The 19239-nt window shown below is 53.2% G+C and overlaps 2 protein-coding genes across 2 annotated transcripts; both read right to left on the reverse strand.

The window, feature by feature from the left end:
* Positions 1-11229: 11229 nt before the first annotated feature.
* On the reverse strand, positions 11230-16080 carry ZNF70 (zinc finger protein 70). Its single transcript, XM_012644113.1, has 2 exons — positions 16026-16080; positions 11230-12670 (listed from the first exon to the last, which is right to left on the reverse strand). The coding sequence occupies exons 1-2, from the start codon at positions 16056-16058 to the stop codon at positions 11246-11248; spliced, it is 1458 nt and encodes a 485-aa protein (XP_012499567.1). The 5' UTR covers positions 16059-16080; the 3' UTR covers positions 11230-11245.
* Positions 16081-17719: 1639 nt separating this feature from the next.
* Positions 17720-18991, reverse strand: VPREB3 (pre-B lymphocyte 3). Its single transcript, XM_012644112.1, has 2 exons — positions 18847-18991; positions 17720-18151 (listed from the first exon to the last, which is right to left on the reverse strand). Exons 1-2 carry the CDS (start codon positions 18893-18895, stop codon positions 17832-17834), a joined length of 369 nt encoding a protein of 122 aa, XP_012499566.1. The 5' UTR covers positions 18896-18991; the 3' UTR covers positions 17720-17831.
* Positions 18992-19239: the final 248 nt, after the last annotated feature.

The following is a 19239-nucleotide window of genomic DNA, read 5'->3' on the forward strand; positions in this document are numbered from 1 at the left end:
GCCTCAAGCAATCTTCCCATCTCGGTCTCCCAAAGTGCTGGGATTACAGGCATGAGCCACCGCACCTGCCTTTTTAAAGATTTTTGTCTGCCAATAAATTTAAGTCTCCCCCAGGGATCGTGAATTTCTTTATATGTCTTTGTAGTTCAACAGTTTTTTGCTTTATATTTTTTAAGACTACATGCTTAGGTGTATATGAATTTAAAACTGTTAGCTCCCTGATGAAATAAAACTTTTATTAGCATAAAATAACCCTATGTATTTCAGATGATTCCCTTTGCCTTAATGTTTCTGTTGTATCAATATACTACACCAGTTTCCTTTTGGGTAGAAATTTCATGGTATCTTTTCCATCTGTTTATTTTCAGCTATTCGCTATCCTAGCCCAGCATCCCTGGAAATAGGAGCTCTTTTCCAAGGACTTTCTTCACGCATCATCCATTTGTGAAATGTGCACTTACATCACGCAAGAGTCGTGTCTGTGCACCTCGCATTTCCAACAGTTTTATTTGCATCTCTGTGATGCAATGTCTTGGCCTTTTCTGAGCAGTATTTCGGGCTGGGGCAGGATTGCCGGGCGCCCCTTCCCGCATGCTTCCAGAGCACGTGTGCAGACGTCTGTTACAGACCATGTCCGTAAGCCGTCCTGCGGGTCACAGAAAACCCGACTCCAGCGGCCTCAGACAAGGAGGGAGCGACTGACTTGCAAACTGGGAATGCAGATGTGGGGCCCAGGGCCACCTGAACCCAGAGGCCACCCTGTTTCCCTGGGGTCCCCCTGCCCTGCCCTCCTCCCGCACTGCTGCTTCCCTCACGGAGACAAGCGGCCCAGCAGAGTGGGCATCACCCTGCACACAAGGCCACACAACGAAGGAGGAGGCTGTGAGAGCAGAATTCCAGGGGACACTGTCTAATGTGGCCTTCCCAGTGGGCCACCCATGGCCATCCCTGATGGTAGGGACCAGAGCCAGGGCCCAACTGCCATTCCTCAGGGCACAACCAGGGGAGGGGTTGGTGGAGGCCTCAAGCCTAGGACAGGCTGCTGGCCATCACCCCAACCCCAAGGCAAGGGACAGTGGAGATTCCTGAGCCAGCACAGCTCAAGAACCAACCAAAAATTCCAGCAAGGGGCCAGGAGCAGTGGCTCACGCCTGTAATCCCAGTACTTCAAGAGGCCAAGGCAGGAGGATCACTCGAGGGCAGGAGTTCCAGGCCAGCCTAGCCAACATAGTGAAACCCTGTCTGCACAAAAAATTTAAAAATTAGCAGGCATGGTGGCACATGCTTATAGTCCCAGCTACTCAAGAGGCTGAGGAAGAAGAATCACTTGAGCCCAAGAGTTAGAAGTTGCAGTGAACTGTGATGATGCCACTGCACTCAAGCCCAGGCAACAGACTGAGACCCTGTCTCAAATAATAATAATAATAATAAATAAAGAATTCCAGCAAGTAGGACATACTTGCCAGAACTCTGGAAAGGCACAACAGGAACCAAGTCCAAGGCTTCCAATGTTAGGGCTCACAGAAACCCAGGGGTCACCCCGACCCCTGCATGGGGGTGTGGCAAAGACCTTGTTGACCAAAATATTAGGCTCCTCTAGGCCTACTTCTCAACTAGGCTTTGACCTTGGGCTTCAACTTCCATCCTTGTTGGGCCTGTATGGTCCAGTTTTTGCAAGAATCCTGCTAAGTCGGTTTAGCCAGAGTCCTCCGCCCTCAATAGCTGATCACCTTGGATGTCGGATCAAATTCCTCATCCCCTGACATCCCCAGGTGGGGTCTGGTCACCCTGGCCTGCCTTCAGCAAGAGTCCTGTTAGGTGGGTTTAATAGAGTCCCCCTCACCCCTGATGTTTCCTCTTAGTCATTATCCACCCACCGACCCCCACCCTGCTCCTTGGCTGCAAATCCCCACCTGTCCATGCGGTACTAGGAACGGAGCCATTTCTGTACGGGGTCTCTTTTCCCTCACTGCAATAGTTCCTGAATAAAATGTGTCTCTACCCTTGAACCACTGATCCAGCTCTGGTTTTCCACTAAAAGCAGGGAAGGTGCACAGCAGGTGGGTCCGGCTCACAGCAGAAAAGTCAGTTCAGAAGCTCTTCCTTCTTACAGGTCACACCTGAGCCTGCCTTCCTCCTCAGAACAGGGAGAGCTGCCAGGCCTGGAGCCCTACTGTGTGCTGAACAGGTGCCTAGGGACAGCATTTCAGAAGGCGCCCACTCTGGGGGACCGGCCCTGCAGCTGCACAGCCGCCTGACATGCTGGCCCTGGGGGCCTCCCCCGCCTCCCCCGCCTCCTGGCCCGGCCCACCACCTCCCCACGTGTTCCACAGCCTCCAACTGCGAAAGCCCGCAGTCAGCAGTGGCTGTCGCATCCTTCCTGCCACCCAGGCATCTCACGAATTTCTCTTTTGGCCAATTTGGACCCAAAATCATATAGGGAAGGGGATTCAGGGAAACTTAATTTCAGTTTAACCAGGTGGACACGGGGAAATGAGGGGGAGAAAGTGTTACTATAAATGCAAATATATTCATATCAAGACAAAAAGAAATACACACCTGTAACTACCACAGTCCTCTTTCCTGATTGTGTACGTGGTCACAGCTGGTATTTTTTGCTCCCACTAAACATTCTGTATTCCCTTTGCCCTCCGCAGGCACCTTGACTGGTCAGGGTTGTTTGTCTGGTGAGGCGACCAACCCTTCATTCCGGAGGGTCTGGGCCATTCACCTGCCCGAATTAGGTGGCTGTAGTTGGCAAGAACTGTCATCACAGGACATGAAAGGGCCCCGAGGCTGTCAGTATTCCAGACATACTCCCTCGGGCCCCCTCCGCATGGAGGGCAGCACCCCGGTGCCCTGATCACCCCGTGTCTGTTGTTCTCTGGCATAAGGAGCCCAGAGTGGCCAAGGGGCAGCCTCTTGTCATGCCCTGGCAAAAGCATTCCTGCATTGGGAACTCCAACTGCTAAACCAGCAGAGCCCACAGTTGCCCGGATGGGAAGCAACGTTTCCCAGTGGATTCCCAGGCCCGCGAATCCCAGCCGGGGTGAAGCGGCACCACACCAGGTTTTCTGGCTGTGTTTTTCTGCTCGATTTCTAGTATCATTGCATTGTTCACCAAGAACATAATCTGTACTTCGTCTCTTTGATATTTGCTGATACTTTCTTTACAGCCCAGCACGTGCACGCATGTTCCACGCGTGCTTGAAAAGAATGTGTGTTCTGCACCTGGAGTTCGCTCTGCTCTGTGGATGGCCATAAGGCTGTTTGTCAACTGTCTTCTTCAGACCTTCTCTAGCCTTTCTCGGTCATGGTCCATTTATTCTATTAATTACAGAGATGTGTAAAAATCTGGTATCACCCATGCATGGTTAGGAGTCTCTCTGAGCTTGGCTTCCTGGGGCCCCACAGCTGGAATGGGGCTCCCCGGGCAGGTCTGGGCTCCAGGCGTTCAGAATGGCTGGGGCACAGGGGAGGAGGGAACAGTGAGCCCCAGGCAGGGGTGTGGGGTCCTGCTCCCCCCAGCTCAGCCTGGCTCGTGATGCCCCCTGGTGGCCTCCCACCCCATGTCACACACCCCTTCAGGGACTGCAGGGGGCTTCAGATGAGGAGGGCGCTGTTCCCCTGCCTTTGTCCTGCTGAATCATTCAGGTCCCTTCCTCTCCCTCCCTTTATACCCTTTCTCCACCTGCTGCAAGGAAACGGGCTCCTGCCAGCCTTCTCACTGTCTGAGAACCGGAACTGACAAGGTCTCCTGTTGTGACCTTGAAACAGACTCTGAGCTCTTCCCACTTCACTCTTGTATGAACTGGGCTTCTCTCAAAATTCCTGCTGACCCAGCACCCATGAGACAGGGAAGAAACCAAGGGCAAGACGGACCTTGGACATTGTGAGGGTCCAACTGGGGCCTGGGCTGTCCTGGTTGGGAGCTAGGCTGTGAAGGACAAGGGCTCAGGGGAACTGTGGCTGGGACGCTTGCGAAATCATTGTTTTCAGGAACGACGTAAATAAGCCAGGTGTTGATGACACTAAATCGTAACAGTGAGTGAGACACAAGATAGCCACAGTGGGACCCTCTCTGTTTTCTCCAAAGTGCAGCCCTGGCCCCAAACTTGGTCTTCTTCCCTGGTCCAGCAGCACCTGGCACCCAGAATACAGCACAGGGCTGGAAGGGGTGCAGAGGTGGAGCAGGAGGCCCTCTCGGAGTAGCTAATCCCCCCCACCTTCAGCCCACGCTTCTGCTGTGGCTGGGAGAGGGGTTTTCCCAAGGGACATCCTTCCCACCTGAGCAACGCATGCGCAGGGAGCACAAGTGCTACTGTCCTGTGGCTGGAGCTTGGAGGGCCCGGGTGGGGGGCGGGGGTGGTCAGGTCGGGCGAGGCCTGCAGGCTGGCCTCAACACTTAGGTTTACGTGGGAATCAGTGGGGGTGTTTGAGGAAGGGCGTGACCCTGTCAGCCTTGCAGGGCAGAAAGATCACTGTGGCTGCTGAGAAAGGACAAAAGGGCAGTGACATCAGGCAAGAGGCTATGCACTCACTGCGCCAGCACAGGGATGACAGCAGCCTCAACCAAGGTGGGAGCAATCAGATGAGAGGAGGTGGTGCCAAGTGATATGGGAGCAGGATATAGGGGATCCCTGCATGAGAAGGTGGAGGAGAGGGTGTCAGACTGGAGGAAAGAACAGGAAAGGAAAAGCGGGCGGAGGAGCATCACCAGTATGCAGACGAGGCAGGAGAAAGCCACTTGTTCACACAGCCCCGTGGGGGTATGGTGGGCAGTGAGACCCGCAGGTGCCCAGCTCCGGGGCCCAATCCCCACATCACAGGAAAGGAAGATGGGCAGAGAGGAAGGCCTCACTGGGTGCCTCCGGTGGGCTGCTGACAGGAGGGAGAGGCTTTTAGCCCTAGGATAAGACTCCCATGTGTAAGATCCGGAGGGGAACGGCACCCCTTGGCCACCCCCCACTGTGAGCCCAGAACAGTTCTTTGCTTTTGAGGATGCCCATGGTCCTGGGAGAAGACCAGGCCAGAACCACACAAGGCGCACCCCTCTCTTTTCTGGGAGATGAGATGGCGTCAGGATTAAGTAGGGAGCACATCGCTGCTTGGCTATCTGTGACCCTCTGCCTCACTTCTGGAGTTCCAGGAGCCGGAAGACCTAAGTGACATGTGGCAGGGAGAAGCAGAGGGGCTCCTGGCCATCTTTAGGGGGAAGCAGAGCTAGCCTGGCTGAGGGCAGTGGCAAAGGGAAGCTTGGATTGAAAGCTGACAAGAGCTTTCTGGGTTTGGGGAGATACCCAAGTGCCTTTCACATTTGGGCCACCACTAGAGGGCGCTCTGGACTCCGAGGATGGTGACCCACAGGGCAGAGACAGCTGTGCAAGGCCACGGGAGAGCAGTGACTTTCACAAAAGCAGAGAATGAGTGAGGAGGCCAACATCAGAGGGTCTCCAGCACACGCCCCTCACCAGCATGCTGACGACGAGGCAAGCGTCTAGCCTCTGCGGTGCGGGAGGGATGGCCCACACACAGCATCTAGGGTCAAGGTCTTCCACCACCCTGCGCCCCAATTCCACGCTCATCAAGCAACCTTTTGACTTGGTTTCCTGAGTTATGAGATACTGAAAATTGGGTAGTTTTCCCACAAGAAAAGGGTTTCTCTTTCCCCACCCCCAGTAAATCGATGCATCAGCAATCGGGCAAATACGTCCACCTATGTGGTGTCGGTCACTGACCATCATCCCAAGAGCCAAGCAACTGTGAGTGGGCCAAGGCCACTTGGCTCTCACCTTGGCCCGTGGTGACAGAACCCACCTGCCTCCTCTGAGAAGTCCTGGTAGCAGCTGGCTGTGCTTTGGCATCACACTCAGAACTGCTCTTCCCGAGGGCCACTGGTAGATCTGACAGTAAATTACTGCACACCCTGGGCACACTGTCGGCCTCGATGTCCCCATCTGCGACAGAAGTGGCCACGGTGACCACCTTCTCAAGCCTTTGTAGCTGTGACAGTGCTTCCCTTCTCTTCCTGGGGGAGATGCTGGCAGCACTTGCTAGGGCAGGGGAGGCAGTATGTAGGCGACTGGCCAGGGACAGACAGGGGGATGGGGGATAAGATCAGGGGCCCCTCCTCTTCAAATGACTGTACAAGTTCACTCAGAGAGAACAGGACAGACCCGCGATGTTTAGGTCTTTGCCACATCTGGCAGTGTTTTCTACAAAGTAAAGCATAACATGATGTTCCAAGTTATGTTGAAAGAAGTTTAGGAGTAAGAACAGAAAATTAAAGAAATGTTTCAAAATTCTAGCAGTGTAGTAATCAACTGCACCTCATAGCTTGCTAAGCATGTTTGCATTCCTTATCCCTCTGAGCCCCCGTGGCTGTGAGATGGCGTCATTCCTCCATGTCATAGCCGAGGACACCGATGCCAGGGGCCATCACTTGAAGAGTGGGCTCAGGGCAGAGCCCGGCACTGAACCCAGATGTGGTGAGAGGAGTGATGGGGAGGAGCAGGTGGCCCATGGCAGACCTCCAGTCTACCCAGAAATGACACTCCACATGGTCAATAACTCACAGAGATGGCAGCAGGGGTAAGCATGGCCCTTTTGGGTTAAATGAATTAAAATACATTAAAATATTAAGATGAAAATATATTATGCCTTGCTCAACAATAACATTAATGACAGGAGAGCTTCTTACATAGCAAGAAAAAGAATTACAGAAAGAATCAGAAAACAAAATCCAACAATTTGCTGTTTATAAGTTACAGATATATAGCAAAATATATACACAAATTTAAAAAAATAAAACATTGAGCTAAAGTCTATCATGCAAACGCGAATTCAAGAAAAGTAAGGGGCTTCAATTATGATACGTGGAAAAGAGAAGTTTAAGCTGGAAGAATTAAGAGGCAAAGAGGGTACCGAAAGGCACGGTTTTTCAATATATCACTGTTAAATATATATGCCCCAAACAACACGATACTTATTTATCGATAATTTATGCCCTGTTTCTCAAAAAGGATTTGTGAAAACTGCATGATTAACACAGCAACAAAATATATAAATGAGAAATAGAAACTAAAAGTGAAATAGAAATATATAAACAAAAAACACAAAATCAGACTATGATTACATCAGGTAAATGAGTTTTCTTAACTGTTTTGGGATCATTTTGAAGATAAGCCCATTTGAAGTTAAGGCCTTTCAAAATATGATGAATGCTACAGACCCCTCCTCCCAGAACAATTCATTCATGCACATATCCACACAGCTTTGCTTGGGCCCTAGGGATCCAAACCCCTAAAACCCCTGTATGCTCGGACCCACAGACCATAGACCCTGGGTTAAGAACTCTCAAGTAAACAAAAGTTAGACAATGCATAGATTTGAATAAAATAATCAAAAAACTTGAGTTAAATAGAACTGGTGGAATAAAAACACATTTTTTGAGAGTACACCAATACTTTATAAAAATTGATAATATATTCAGGCCCAAAGAAATTCTATGGACACTTGGCAATGTTGACACCATAGTACAGTAAGAAATAAGCAGCAATGACCTAAGCATTCATCATTTAGAAATATTTAAAAAATAACACTTGGGCCAAAAGGAAATTCCTAATACTATAACAAAAAATATCACGTCAAAACTTAGGGAGTGTAGACAGAGCTGTCACTTGAAGAAAAAAACACAGACCAAAGTATCTACATTTACTAGAAATATTAAAAATATGATCAACTATATCTAAATAATTTTAGAATTATAAAGTCCTAAGCAAAAGAAAAAAGAAGAGAGAATACATATACTTTGGCAAAACAATAGATTAGTAAACAAAATCAACAGTTGGAGTTTTATAACAATCAACGGCATCTAAGTAAACCACCGCCATCAGAAGGGAGAAATGTAAGACAAAAAAAACAAACAATGCAATTAAAAGATGACTGATTAAAATATTACCAGCGATGATCTCTCATAACTTTATACTGTTTGAGAATCTAAACAGAATGAGAGAATTTTTAAAAATATGTAATAACTTTGGGAGGCCGAGGTGGATCACTTGAGGCCAGGAGTTCAAGACCAGCCCGGGAAACACAGCAACACCCTGTCTCTACAAAAAAAATTCAAAAATTAGCCAGTCATGATTGAGCACACCTGTAGTCCCAGCTACTAGGCAGGCTGAGGCGGGAGGATCACCACTTGAGCCTAGGACTTAGAGGCTGCAGTGAGTTCTGATCAAGCCACTGTACTCCAGCCTGGGCAACAGAGCGAGACCCTGTCTCAAAAAAAAAAGTACATAATAAAACAGTGAAAGAATTTGAACAGAAGGAACTAGGCTCTGTTCATACTTCCAAAAAAGGAAAAGTACCTGGTCTTATCATGTTTATGTGAGAACCTTTAACCCTGGGGGAGGGGGTCTTAATCTCCATGTTACACACAAAGAAGAGAAGGAGAGGCAGGGAGGAAGAGGAGAAAGTGCACACTCCAAAATGTGAGAACAGCATAAAGGGGATCATGAGAGGCTAGGAGTGAATATGGAGGACATCTGGCAGGGGTGGCCTCAATTCCTTGTGGCTTACTCACAGGGGGTCACCCAGGTTGGCTGAAATAGGGTTTATGTGCAGAAAAACTCCTGACGTTTGGTTTTTAAGGAGAATGGTGACATGTGCAAAGTGACGCTTTAAAAATCAGTTTGGCTGGGATGTGCAGGAGGGACGGGGAGCAAGAGACCAAAGGCAGGCAACAGACACTCGCCTGGTGATGATGGCAGGGACGTGGGGGGAGGGGTGAAGAGGAGGTAGATCTTTCAGGGGCCCCTGCCTGATGCCACCTGCCGTCCCAGCTGCGTCTTGGCATTCTCTTCACTCCTGACAAATGCCAGGCCAGCTGCAGACAATGCTGAGGGCACCACCCAGTGGCTCCCCTGGTCGTGTGGTGGGTTCCGGGGTACCCTGGGCTGCTGGCTAAGCGTTTCACACACTCAGGTGGCAAAAACAGGCGCTGGACAGGCCGGGCGCAGTGGCTCATGCCTGTAATCCTAGCTCTCTGGGAGGCCGAGGCGGGTGGATTGTTTGAGTTCAGGAGTTCGAAACCAGCCTGAGCAAGAGCGAGACCCCGTCTCTACTAAAATTAGAAAGAAATTAATTGGACAACTAAAAATATATAGAAAAAATTAGCCGGGCATGGTGGCGCATGCCTGTAGTCCCAGCTACTCAGGAGGCTGAGGCAGGAGGATCGCTTGAGCCCAGGAGTTTGAGGTTGCTGTGAGCAAGGATGACACCACGGCACTCTAGCCCGGGCAACACAGTGAGACTCTGTCTCAAAAAAAAAAAAAAAAAAACAGGCGCTGGACAGAGGAGTAGCCAGGACTCCCACCGTGATCTCTCCAGCCCAACATTTTGAAATCTCGGGCCTACCAAGCCCCACTTACTAAGTGACAATTAGAGCTTTCCCATGTTTATTCATCAAAACTATACATGACCACCACAATGAGCTTCTGATCAGCCGTAATAACTAGCGCTACCATGATGCGTTCATGTGATTCCAGCCGTAACTTTTGGAAAAATTCAAAATATCTCAGACTGCCTCTTTCTCCACTAGCCCTGAGGATCCCGGGGTGGCAGGGGAGCCAGCACTCAAGAGATCCCTGTGGCCTGGGACAAACACTTACCAATCAGCCAGCACAGCTGACCGTCACTGCCTTAGCCCACTCTGAGGCTCCGGGGACATGGGGACTGAGACAGAAAGGCCTTCAAGCTCTGTTTAGCCAAAGCCAGCAGGGCGGGCATCAGAAGCTGTTGGGCACTTCACAAAAGCCCAGCACGAGGCGCACACTGGCTGCCGCTATAAAGCTATGATCACCTGGGGGGCTCTAACACACACCACTGTTGGGCCCCACCTCTGGGAGAGCTGCCTGAATTGGTCAGGGAAGGGGGCACAGGCAATGGTCCAGCTTACACAGCCCCCAGGTGAGTTCCAGCCAGCAGGAAGGGAGGACAGAGAAGGTCCTGGGAGTGCAGAATGACACCGCTGTGGCCGGAGGCTCGGGATGGCACCTGGGAGAAAGAGTCTGTGTGTGGGACACGGCCTCAGCAGGGGTGTGCAAGCCCGGGCTGGGCGGGACATGGACCATTCTGGGTTTCCATCCTTAGCTGCCACCCGTGACTCTTTCTCACGTGACCTCGTTCTGAATGGGAGCCTTGCCCCAACCTTAGAGGTATGTGGCCAGGTCCCCTCACTCCCACCTCCCAGGCGGGGAAATGGAGCCTGGGGGGGTCACAGGACTTGCTCAAGGTCAGGCAGGTAGGAGGGGGTGGAACCGGGACTTGAACCCAGACCTTCTGATTGGACCAACGCCTCCTCCACCAAATCACACTGCTTCCCGCATCCCCTGACATGGGCGGTGAGGCTGTCACTGCCAGACCAGGCCAGAAACGGGCCCTGCTGATGTCCAAGGCACACGTGGTCTTGGGGGCAGTGGGGCTCAGGGACGGGTTATGCCTGGAAGGCAGTAATGCCCGCTGCCCAGGCTGAGTCAGATGTCCTCTGGCCAACAGGACCACACCTCTAGCCTCCTGTGACAGAGCCATCTGATAGAAACCATCCTCATGCTAAGAGGAGCGGGCTCAGAGACCACGCCCAGGGGCTCGCCCCCTCACCCCCAGCCCCAAGAGCCATCTTTGCAGACCCTCCTTGCTCTGTTGACCTGCTCAGTTGTCTCCACCCATGCCCAACCCAGGCAGAAATTTCCATTTTGCCGCTGACGTATCTATTTTGGGAATTCATTTTTCTTCCACTGCTGTGGACTGTGAACGTGGTTTGTCTTCTGAAAGTGCCAGACGGCAGCCTGATTTCAAGAGTTAACCTGACATCTTCCTGGGTTTAACTCAGCTTTCTCCCTCTTGGCATTTGTTCTTCCTCTGCATTCTGGCAAAAGCGAAGAGAGGGCAGAATGAAGTCTCGTAGGCTTGGGAGTCAAGTGGGAGAATGGGGACTGAAGGGCAGCTCTCTGTCCTGGCGGGCTGCCCGGTCTCCCTGCCCTCCCTCCCATGCGGGAGAGCTGCTGGGCTGGGTGCCACCCGGGGTGGGGGCCTTCCTGCTGGTGGGACCCTCAGGAACACCTGGGTCAGAGGGCCTCTACTGGGCAGTGTTATCAGGGAGGTAGCCGTGGTCTTAGCCCAAAAGCGACGTGGGTGCACGCTCCGGCTGGCAAAGGCTTCTAACCTGTGGTGCAGGTTCCTCGCTCTACAGTTTCTCCCCAGCGTGGATTTTCTGATGCCGGATCAGGTGCGAGCTGCCCCTGAAGGACTTGCCGCACAGGTTGCACACGTAGGGCTTCTCTCTGGTGTGGGTCTTGTAGTGCTCGATGAGGGCTGACCGGTGCCGGAAGGCCTTGCCGCACTCACAGGCGTAGGGCTTCCTGCCGGTGTGGATGCGCTGGTGCTGGATCAGCGCCGAGCTGTGGCAGAAGGCCTTGCCGCACTGGCAGCACTCGTAGGGCTTCTCGCCCGTGTGGATGCGCTGGTGCTCGATGAGCGAGGAGCTCTGGCTGAAGGCCTTGCCGCACTTGTGGCACTTGTAGGGCTTCTCGCCCGTGTGGGTCTTGCGGTGCTCGATGAGGTTGGAGCTCTGGCTGAAGGCCTTCCCGCACTCGTCACATTTGTAAGGCTTCTTCCCGGTGTGGATCCGCTGGTGCCGGATGAGGTGCGACCTGTGACAGAAGGCTTTCCCGCAGAGATCGCACTCGTGAGGTTTCTTGAGGGTGTGGATTTTCCGGTGTTGGCTCAGGCCTGAGCTCTGGTTGAAGGATTTCCCGCATTCCTTACACTGATACGGTCTCTCTCCCGTATGGATCCTCTCGTGCTTCCTGAGGCTGGAGCTCCGGCTGAAATCTTTCCCGCACTCCCTGCACTCGTAGGGCCTTTTCCCCGTGTGGATCTTCTGGTGCTGCGTGAGCGCCGAGCTCTGGCGGAAGGCCTTCCCGCACTCGCGGCACTCGTAGGGCTTCTCCCCGGTGTGGATGATCTGATGTCTGAGGAGGTGCGAGCTCTGGCTGAAGGCCTTCCCGCACTCGCAGCACTCGTAGGGCTTCTCCCCGGTGTGGATCACCAGGTGCCGGAGGAGGTGTGAGCTCTGGCTGAAGGCCTTCCCGCACTCGCGGCACGCGTAGGGCTTGGCGGGCACAGGCATTCTGTGAGGTGCGGTAGGTCCTGAGTCCCCCCTGTCTGCCGCGTTCACACAATCGCGTGGACTGGACTCTCCTCCCCTGTGGATTATCTGACACACACTGAGGTCGGATTTCTGGAGGAAGGTTTGGCTAAATAGCTCATCATCCTGGGCTCTGGTTTCTGGGGGGAAACTTTGATGCTGAACAGGGCTTGAGCACAGACTGAAATTCCCCTCGTAATCATCACAGTCCTCGTCTTGCCCCCCAAGAGGGATCTCTTTGTAGATAACAGCCATCTGCTCCAAACCTCTCCCCTGAAGAAAAGGGTCCGCCAGGTCCTCCCCAGGGAAAAGCTCTTGCTGCATCTCTAACCTGTCCTCAAACATAAAGGTCTCGCCAAACTTGGTTGCTGGGGAAACCTCCATTGTGAATCTTGTGTCGCCCCGATGACTGTATTTCTTCAAAAATGTTCCTCTTTGGACTGTATTTACTGTTCTTACAATCTGAAAAGAAAACAAGAAATGTTGTTAAGTCGGCAAATCAAGCAGCTCTTACATGCCACCTTCCTGTGCTAGAATCTATGGTGGGAACAACCTAGTAAGGGTGAGACACAGTCTTGCCCTCCAGACGATCCCAAATGAGTTAGAGACAAGTTTCATCCACCAGAAACAACTGCAAGGCAGACAGACAGACAGACACAATTAAGTGCCACATGGTGGTGTCTGGACTCTAAGGGCTGAAGACGTTCTGGAAAGTGAGCTCACACAGGCAGTGGGAATCTCAGTGCTTTGGGAGGATCACTAGAGGCCAGGAGTTCGAGACCAGATTGAGCAACATGGCGAGTACTCGTCTGTCCAAAAAATAAAAACATTAGCCGGGCTCAGTGGTGCACACCTGTAGTCTTAGCTACTAAGGAGGCGGGAGCAGGAGGATCACTTGAGCCCAGGAGTTCGAGGCTGCAGTGAGCTATGATGACACCACTGCGCTCCAGCCTGGGAAGTAGAGCCATTGTGGAAAAGGGGCAAGGCTTGGGCTACCAGATGATCTGACATACTGGGCAGTATTTGGGGGAAAGAGAGAGCATTTCCCTCCTACACTAGGTCAAGCACACTCTGTCCAGCCGGGTGCCCAAGCCAGAGCCCTGGGAGTCAGCCTAGACCATCTCATTCTCACCCCGCCCGTCCAGTCTTGTCCACTTCCTGAGGCTTCACAGAAGGGGTCTCTGCCTCTCTGTCCTCACTGTCACTCTGCAGCTCAGGCCTCAGTCCCCTGCCAAGATTCTTTCAATATTCACCTCCTAACTAGCCACCAACCTCTAGCTTCCACCCCTTCCTCTGGCGCGTGCTGTGTACTGACACCACAGTCAAATACCCAAAACACGAGCCTGAGCATGGCGTTTCCCTCCTTAGGATCTTGAGGCCCAACTCCTTCATAAGGCCCTTCACACCAGCTCTTCCAGCCCATCTCCTGCCTCTCTCCCCCACTCTCTCCCAACCTTCCAGCTTAACTTGCGTGCACTGCTCCTGTCTTTTCCTAACAGGTCCCTCCCCTGTTCTCAGGCTGTCACTTGCTCATCCTTCTGGACTCATTCAAATGTCCCCTCTTCTCTGTACCCTCAGACTTGTGACCATCTCAGATATGCCTTGCTGGTAACCCGAGTGTACCCAGCACCTCATCACAGCCCTCCCCACCTTGGCCTGCGAGCTCCCCAGGGCAGGCACTGTGCTCCTTCATGTGGAATCTCCGGCCCCCAGCACAACAGCACAATCCCAGTGTTCAGAGTTGTTTAATAAATAATCAAATGGAGGAAAAGCCATTTCTTTGTATGCTAGAACCAATTGTCACTCTTTTTTTGCCAAAGAACACTTTATTCAAATAAATCAATTGTCCAACTCTAGGAGATGTATATAAACAACACAGACAAAAGCAGAGCTGCTCCATTTGAAGGGAGTGTTTTAGCAGGGACAAGGAAGGAGGCTAGAACACCCTACTCAGCCCAGCCCCCACCATGGTGGCCCCTTAGAACATCCCTCACAGGCCCATTCAGAAACTTCTCTAAATAAAGGCAAAGTCCTCAGGTGACATGACACTGATAGTTACAGCTCATATTTACGGAGCACCTACTATGTGCTAGGTGCTACTACATCCTTCACAGCATCTTATTTAATCCTCGAAACTCTACACAAAAGTACTATTAGCCTTCTGCTGAAGCTTAGCGAGTAACCAGCTCAAAAAACCATGGTAAATTAATCAAAATAGTCACCATGGAATTCATTCCTATTTGGAAATGATTTTTTTAAATGATTTTTCAGGCCAGGTGCTGTGGCTCAGGCCTATAATCCCAGGACTTAGGGAGGTCAAGGTGGGAGCATCACTTGAGGCCAGGAGTTTGGGACCAGCCCGAGCAACATAGCGAGACCCCCATCTCTACAAAAAATAAATAAATAATGATTTTTTTTTTTTTGGCCAGCCAATAGAAAGACCAGGTATGAAAAAAGCACAGGCTGGGCACAATGGCTCATGCCTATAATCCCAGCACTTTGGGAGGCCAAGGCAAGAGGAACGCTTGAAGCCAGGGGTTCAAGACCAGCCTGAGCAAGAGTGAGACCCTGTCTCTACAAAAAAATAGAAAAATAGCCAGGTATGGTGGTGTGCATTTGTAATCCTAGCTACTTGGGAGGCTGAAGCAGGAGGATTGCTTGAGCCCAGGAGTTCAAGGCTGCAGTGGGCAATGATGAGGCCACTGCACTCCAGCCTGGGCGACAGAGCAAAACTCTGTCTCAAAAAAAAAAAAAAAAAAGCACAGAACTAAAGTATTGTCTAAAATTCTTTGATCACTTCAGTGCCTCTTGCCCTCCCCCTTCTCTGAAGCAATTCATAATCTCCAACGCTCCCAGTTCTCTCACTTGGCCTGTGCTTTTGAACCTCAAAATGCAGCAACCCCCATTTTTACCCAGGTTCTCCTCTTCTAGTTCCACCCCTTTTCTGTCTGGCTTAGTGGGTCTAATTCTGAGTGTCACTTCAACTCTCTGACCAACATCATATTCCTTGCCCCCTTGTCCTGCTGCAACAAACCGCTAACTCCCAACCTCTCTGCCAATTCCTCCTAAGATGTTAAATGTTGCCAAGAAAAATCATGCAACTATGTATGGCAACACCATAAATTTCCAGTTTCCAGTTTCAGCTGGAACCTCAGCTCTGGCATCCAATGACCTCCTTATGGCCAAATCCCTCTCTTCCCAGTCCTTACCTTCCCACCCCATCTGGCATCACTCTCCAATACCTCCTTCTCAACATCCTTCATTTCAGAGGTTGCAAATTGGCAGCCCAGCCTGGGGATCCTGCCACAGACACGTTTTGTTTGGCTCTCAGAGAGTTGGGCTTTTCCCTTTCCTTTTACTTAGTTGGCAATATTTAAAATTCAGTTGGTTTCTAAACTTTCTCTTGAAAAACTGGAAGATGTGACAATATGGGCCCACCCTTCACTAACCCACATTGCCTACCTGGGTGCCTGAAAGCTTTGAGTTAGTCCCCACCCCCATTCCGACCCCATCTCCATCCCCAACCCCATTCTCGCGTTATTTCCTTGGTTTCTGAAAGCTTTCTTTCCAATTTGTATGCCCTCTGATTTCCTCCGTCCTGGTATCTGTGGATTGCAACTCCTCTTCTACCCACCTGTAAAACCCTGGTATTTCCAAGGTATTTCCTCCTTAGGAATTTTCCATTCCCACTATGTAGCCCCTACACGCAGAAGTCTCCACTCTGGATAAAAAGTTGGCAATCTTTTATCTGTCCCCAACAATGTGTTAAAAGTTTTGGGGCCGAAAATCCAAAGGTCTGAAACCCCATGCTTCCCACCTCTCTCGGGGCCTTTCCCAGGTCGTCCTGCATCTGTTACCCCATCCTCTAGGGAGCCCCCAGGGCCTGGGCACCGGGCAAACCCTCAGTGTGGTAAGGGTCTCTAGGCTGGAGGTCCGCAAGAAGGGCCACGGACCCGCGCGCGCTGCCCGGGAGGCAACGCGACGCCCCTAGAGGCTTCCCACCGACTCGGGACACCCACAGCCGGGGCCACAGTAGAGACAGGTAGTCAGGCGGACTCGGGTCACCCTGGCGGACCGGGGCCACTCACCTGGGCCGGGGCGGGACAGCTCACCTGGGCCGGGGCGGGGCTGCAGGCGGGCGGGGCCGCAGGCGGGAGGGGCGGGGCCGCACCTGAGCCGCTCCAACCCGCGGCCGACCCGGCCGACGCGGCCTCGCTCCGCAGCAGCTGCTGACGCGGAGCCCACAGCCGCCGGAGCGCCCGGAGCCCCGCCCCCGGCCCTCGGGCACTTCCGGGACCACTCTAGGCCGCGCGGAGGTCCCGGCGTCTCGGTGGTACCGCCGCGCCAAGTGTCGCCGCGCGTAGCAGTCCTACCCTGTGGCGCTAGTACCCGGATCGGGAAAGTCTCTCAGATCCGCACCGTGGCTCCGGCCATCGCCAAAGCGCGTCCTGGCCGTAAGGAGTACAGAGCTGGGCAGGTGTTGGCGCGAGTGCAGAGGAGGAAACGGAGGCCGGGAGGGGCGGGACGGCCTAGAGCTGCAGGCGTTCGCTGCACCTGCCCTGGGGCTGAGTGCGAGCGAGAGGCCACCGAGGCGTCTGGGGCCTTCAGGAGGAGAGGAGGGGAGTCCCCGAGCTGTCGACTCGGTCTCCTGGCACAGGCAGGGATCCTGCCTGCCCTCCCTCCCTGCCCCTGCAGAGACGTAGATGAGAAGGGGCCAGGGGAAAGCGCAGGAGGTGGCTGAGCGTGTCGGTGGGACTCTCTCAGGACCTCAGGGGCCCCTAACTCTGCGCAGCAGAGAGCTGACCCCTACGCACGAGGCGCCTCTTAAAGGCACCGGGAGGGAAGAGGAATGTGTTCCCCACTCTCAAACGTTCAACTCTGCTGCTGATGACGAGACTTACCCTGCACCCAGTGCTTGGGCGCCTGGCCCCGCAGCTCGGGTGCAGCTGCCCAGCCTGTGGGAGAGCCTCCCTCAAGAGACGTCAGCTCAGTCACAGGAAGCCAATAGAACACACTGTCCCTGGGAAGAGGGACTCTACTCCAAGCCCTCTGCCCACCTGCCTTCAGCACCTCAGCCCTGGCTCTTGCTACCCACACCATGCTACCGCCCCCCCCACACACACACACCTCTCTGCCCCAGCAGTGCTGTCAGGCCTTGGGCAGAGACTCCAAGGGGTAGGCAGGGGCTGCCCCTTCCCAGGCCAGCAGCCTGCGCTCCATGGGGTCCAGCCATCCAAGAACAATGACTGTTGGACCACAACCAGCCATGCAGAGCTGGGGGTGGCGAGGGCTGGTTCCTTTTTCTCTCCCCCCAGCTCCTCAGGTCACAGGAAGGCCAGGCCACCAGTCTCAGCCCCCTGGGGGCCAGGGGGGAGGCTGGGTCACACCCCAAGGGTCTCAGGTGCTTCCTCTTTGGCAACAATCCCCAGGTGTCCCACCCCCACACTCCCAGACCAACCACAGTCACTTTGTTTAGCCAGATCTCATGGCCCTCACAATAGCTTCTGTTGACACGTTGAATGTTATTAGCCCATTTTACAGAGGAGAGAGCAAGGCTCAGAGGAAGTTAGAGAGGGGCCCAAGGTCAGGGACAGACAGGAGGCACTCATCTCACACCCCACCCCTAGGAATCAGGGCTGAAGCCAACAGAGCAGTAGTAATCCGCATCATCCTCAGGCTGCACGGGGCTGATGGTCAGGACACAGGCATTGTGGGCTACGTCCTTGGCTGCCGAGAATCGGTGAGGGATGTCATCGGGCCGGTGGTGCTCCTCTTCCGAGTGATAGTAGAGGAGATAGCGGGGGGCGCTGCCTGCCCGCTGCTGGTACCAGGACACACCGTAGTCCTTGATGTCATGCTGGGGGCTGAGCATGCAGGACAGTTGAGCCACTTGGCCTGGGAAGACCAGCAGAGCATCCTGCTGTGCCAGCGCTGGCTGAGAGACTGAGAAACACAGACCCACTCAGGCCTGGCTTGGGCCTATCCCCTCCTTCCCCTGCCCTGTGAAGGCTTGGTCAGACTCCCACTCCCAGAGGGTCACAGCCCAGTGTGTGGGATTGGCACTGGATGAGGTGCAGGAGGCCTGGCTCTTGAGACTCAGGATACCCTCTCTGGGCCTCCATTTCCCTCTGTGAGTGAGGGGTTTGGAGTTGGCAACCCCCAAGTCCCTGTTAGTGCCATATCCCCAAGGATCCATGTTCAACTGAGGGCCCAGAGCTCAGAGGGTGGGACTGGCAGCCACTGGGTCCCCCTGCTGCCCTTTCTCTGTAGACCCTCCCCATCATACCACCTGCCAGGGGCCTTTTTGGGGTTAGGTTGCCTCTGAGGGCCTGTGGTGTGGGGATCAGCCCGCACCAGCTTCCCCTATGAAGAACTAAGAAGGAGACCCCAAAATATGAATCCAAAGGGGCCCTGGTGATCTGGTCATTCATAAATGGGGAAACCAAGGCCCACATAGGAAAGTGACTTGCCGCAGATCAGGGGCAGAACTGCGTGGAGCCAGGTCTCTCCTCCACCTCGGTCCCCCTCCCGGGACCCTCCCTACCATCCCCATCAATTTTCTTCCTTGCAAGGGCCTTCTGGGGCCAGTACTGTCCCCCACCCCACACCCAAGTGAGCCAGGCCCAGTGAGGATTCACCTGCCATGAAGGTCCCCATCAGAAGGAGGGCCAGGCACAGGCAGGCCATGACCAGAGGCAGGGAGGCAGGCGGGGAGCGGTTCTGCTGGGCTGTGCTCCAGGTGCCTGGGGGCACAGGGCTGGTGAGGCCACTGGACCACAACAGGGCATGCAAATCAGCCCAGGGACTGAGGAGGGAGGGGCTTTGACTGGGTCCAATGGCCAGGACTTATCTGCCCAAATGTCAGATCCTGGCCCCACAAGGCCTTCCGAGAACAGGAGCCCAGAAATCATGTTCAGTTGTAGCAAGGAGTTGAAATCTACTTTGTGATTGAGGTACAACTAGCATACAGTAAAATGCATAAAACATATAGCTCGACGATTATACACACACACACACACACACACACACAC

Source organism: Propithecus coquereli, unplaced genomic scaffold (assembly GCF_000956105.1).
Source record: "Propithecus coquereli isolate 6110/MARCELLA unplaced genomic scaffold, Pcoq_1.0 Scaffold206, whole genome shotgun sequence".
NCBI classification, from domain to species: Eukaryota; Metazoa; Chordata; class Mammalia; order Primates; family Indriidae; genus Propithecus; species Propithecus coquereli.